At 38.3% G+C, this 1,471-nt stretch overlaps 1 protein-coding gene across 1 annotated transcript in view; it reads right to left on the bottom strand.

The window, feature by feature from the left end:
- Window positions 1-400: 400 nt before the first annotated feature.
- Window positions 401-1,471, bottom strand: part of LOC131958622 (macrophage colony-stimulating factor 1 receptor-like) — a gene marked incomplete at its 3' end in the record, with an annotated part of 26,124 nt that continues 25,053 nt past the window's right edge. Inside the window, exon 21 of the mRNA XM_059323753.1 lies at window positions 401-512. Coding sequence (XP_059179736.1) covers window positions 401-512 — 112 coding nt within the window. The remainder of the gene's footprint in view (window positions 513-1,471) is intronic.

The raw sequence follows: 1,471 nt of genomic DNA, 5'->3' as shown, positions 1-1,471 counted from the left end.
CAACATATAAGACAAACAACCACAAACGGGTTACAAAACAAGACTGAAACAAAGGCTCGTTGAAACTAAAAGAACTTATATACACTATCTACACCTAACACAGTCTAGTTTAAAGAGAAAATACACAAGCTAGTAAACTAAGATACAGTGACTAAAAACTAGTATAAACCTAACCTGTACTAACCTTGGAGATCTGGACAAAACTGAGGCCACCACACACGTTTTCATACACCTTACATACCCTTTCATAAACTGGTACAAACCGGAATATTACAACTCACAGCACGAGAACTGAACAAGGACGAACGGGATAGGGTACCAAGTAACAACAACATTCACCCCCTTCACTACATACACCCCCCAACCCCGCCCCCCTACTATTGTAAACCTATGAACTCACCTAGCGTAACAATCTCCCACAGAAGAATGCCGTAGGCCCAGACATCAGATTTAGTGCAGTGTGTTCTGTCAATCAAACTTTCTGGTGCCAACCATCTAACCGGCAGTGGGCCCTGTCAAGTTTAGAAAAACACTTGTTTTAAACTAGATTTATCATTCACCTACCACTTCTGTTATAATCTACTTCACCTACGCCGCTTTAACGGTAACGGGTTCGAATCTAAAATGAAGTATGAAACTTAGCTAATGCTTGAAACGAATAAAACACAGTTTGAAGATTCTACAACGGAATCAATGTCCTAATAATGCAAGCCATGGCAAGGTGAATCAACATTGGGATTTGCCATCAACTAGCAATATAGAAAGTAAAAGAATACTTTCTTTAGACGTAGCGATCCGTTGTGCAGATGAACTAGGGTTCATATGTTTCTTGACCTCGACATATGAAGGGATGGCGTGGTCAGCACTATGCCCAACGTATTGTCTGGTACCCATCAGAGCTTGGTGGATTAATCAAAACCAGGACCGAACTCGAGACTTTGTGGCTGGCCTCCAACGCTCTACCATTCGACCACGTCTTCCCACACAAACTCACAATAGGATGCATTGAAACATAATATTTAGTTTAAATATTCTAACCAAATGCTAAAGCCACCAAATTGACATATGCTTGTTTTCTACAGATAAAACAATTATTTTCTGGCCAAATTATGTGGCAACTGAATTGGACCAATGTTGGAGTTTCTTCCCAGACTTTAAGTAAAACAAGTTAAAAAACCGACGATTAAATTATAATCAAAATAATGAAGTTAATTAACCTTCAATGAATAACCGAAAACATAATTTACCTTAAACCAATGCAGTTTACGAACCTTCAACGATTTCACCATAATGTAACCAATGCAATTCAAGAACCTTTGACGATTTAACCATAATTTAACCAATGGGGTTTACGAACCTTCGACGATTTAACCATAATTTAACCAGTTCACGAACCTTCGACTATTTAACCATAATTTAACCAATTTACGAACCTTCGACTATTTAACCATAATTTAACCAATTCACGAAC

This window comes from Physella acuta, unplaced genomic scaffold (genome assembly GCF_028476545.2).
Source record: "Physella acuta isolate Inbredline_101_S28 unplaced genomic scaffold, ASM2847654v3 ptg001346l, whole genome shotgun sequence".
NCBI lineage: Eukaryota > Metazoa > Mollusca > Gastropoda > Physidae > Physella > Physella acuta.
Note: the sequence above shows the minus strand (reverse complement) of the source record. Positions and strands in the feature narration are given on the sequence as shown.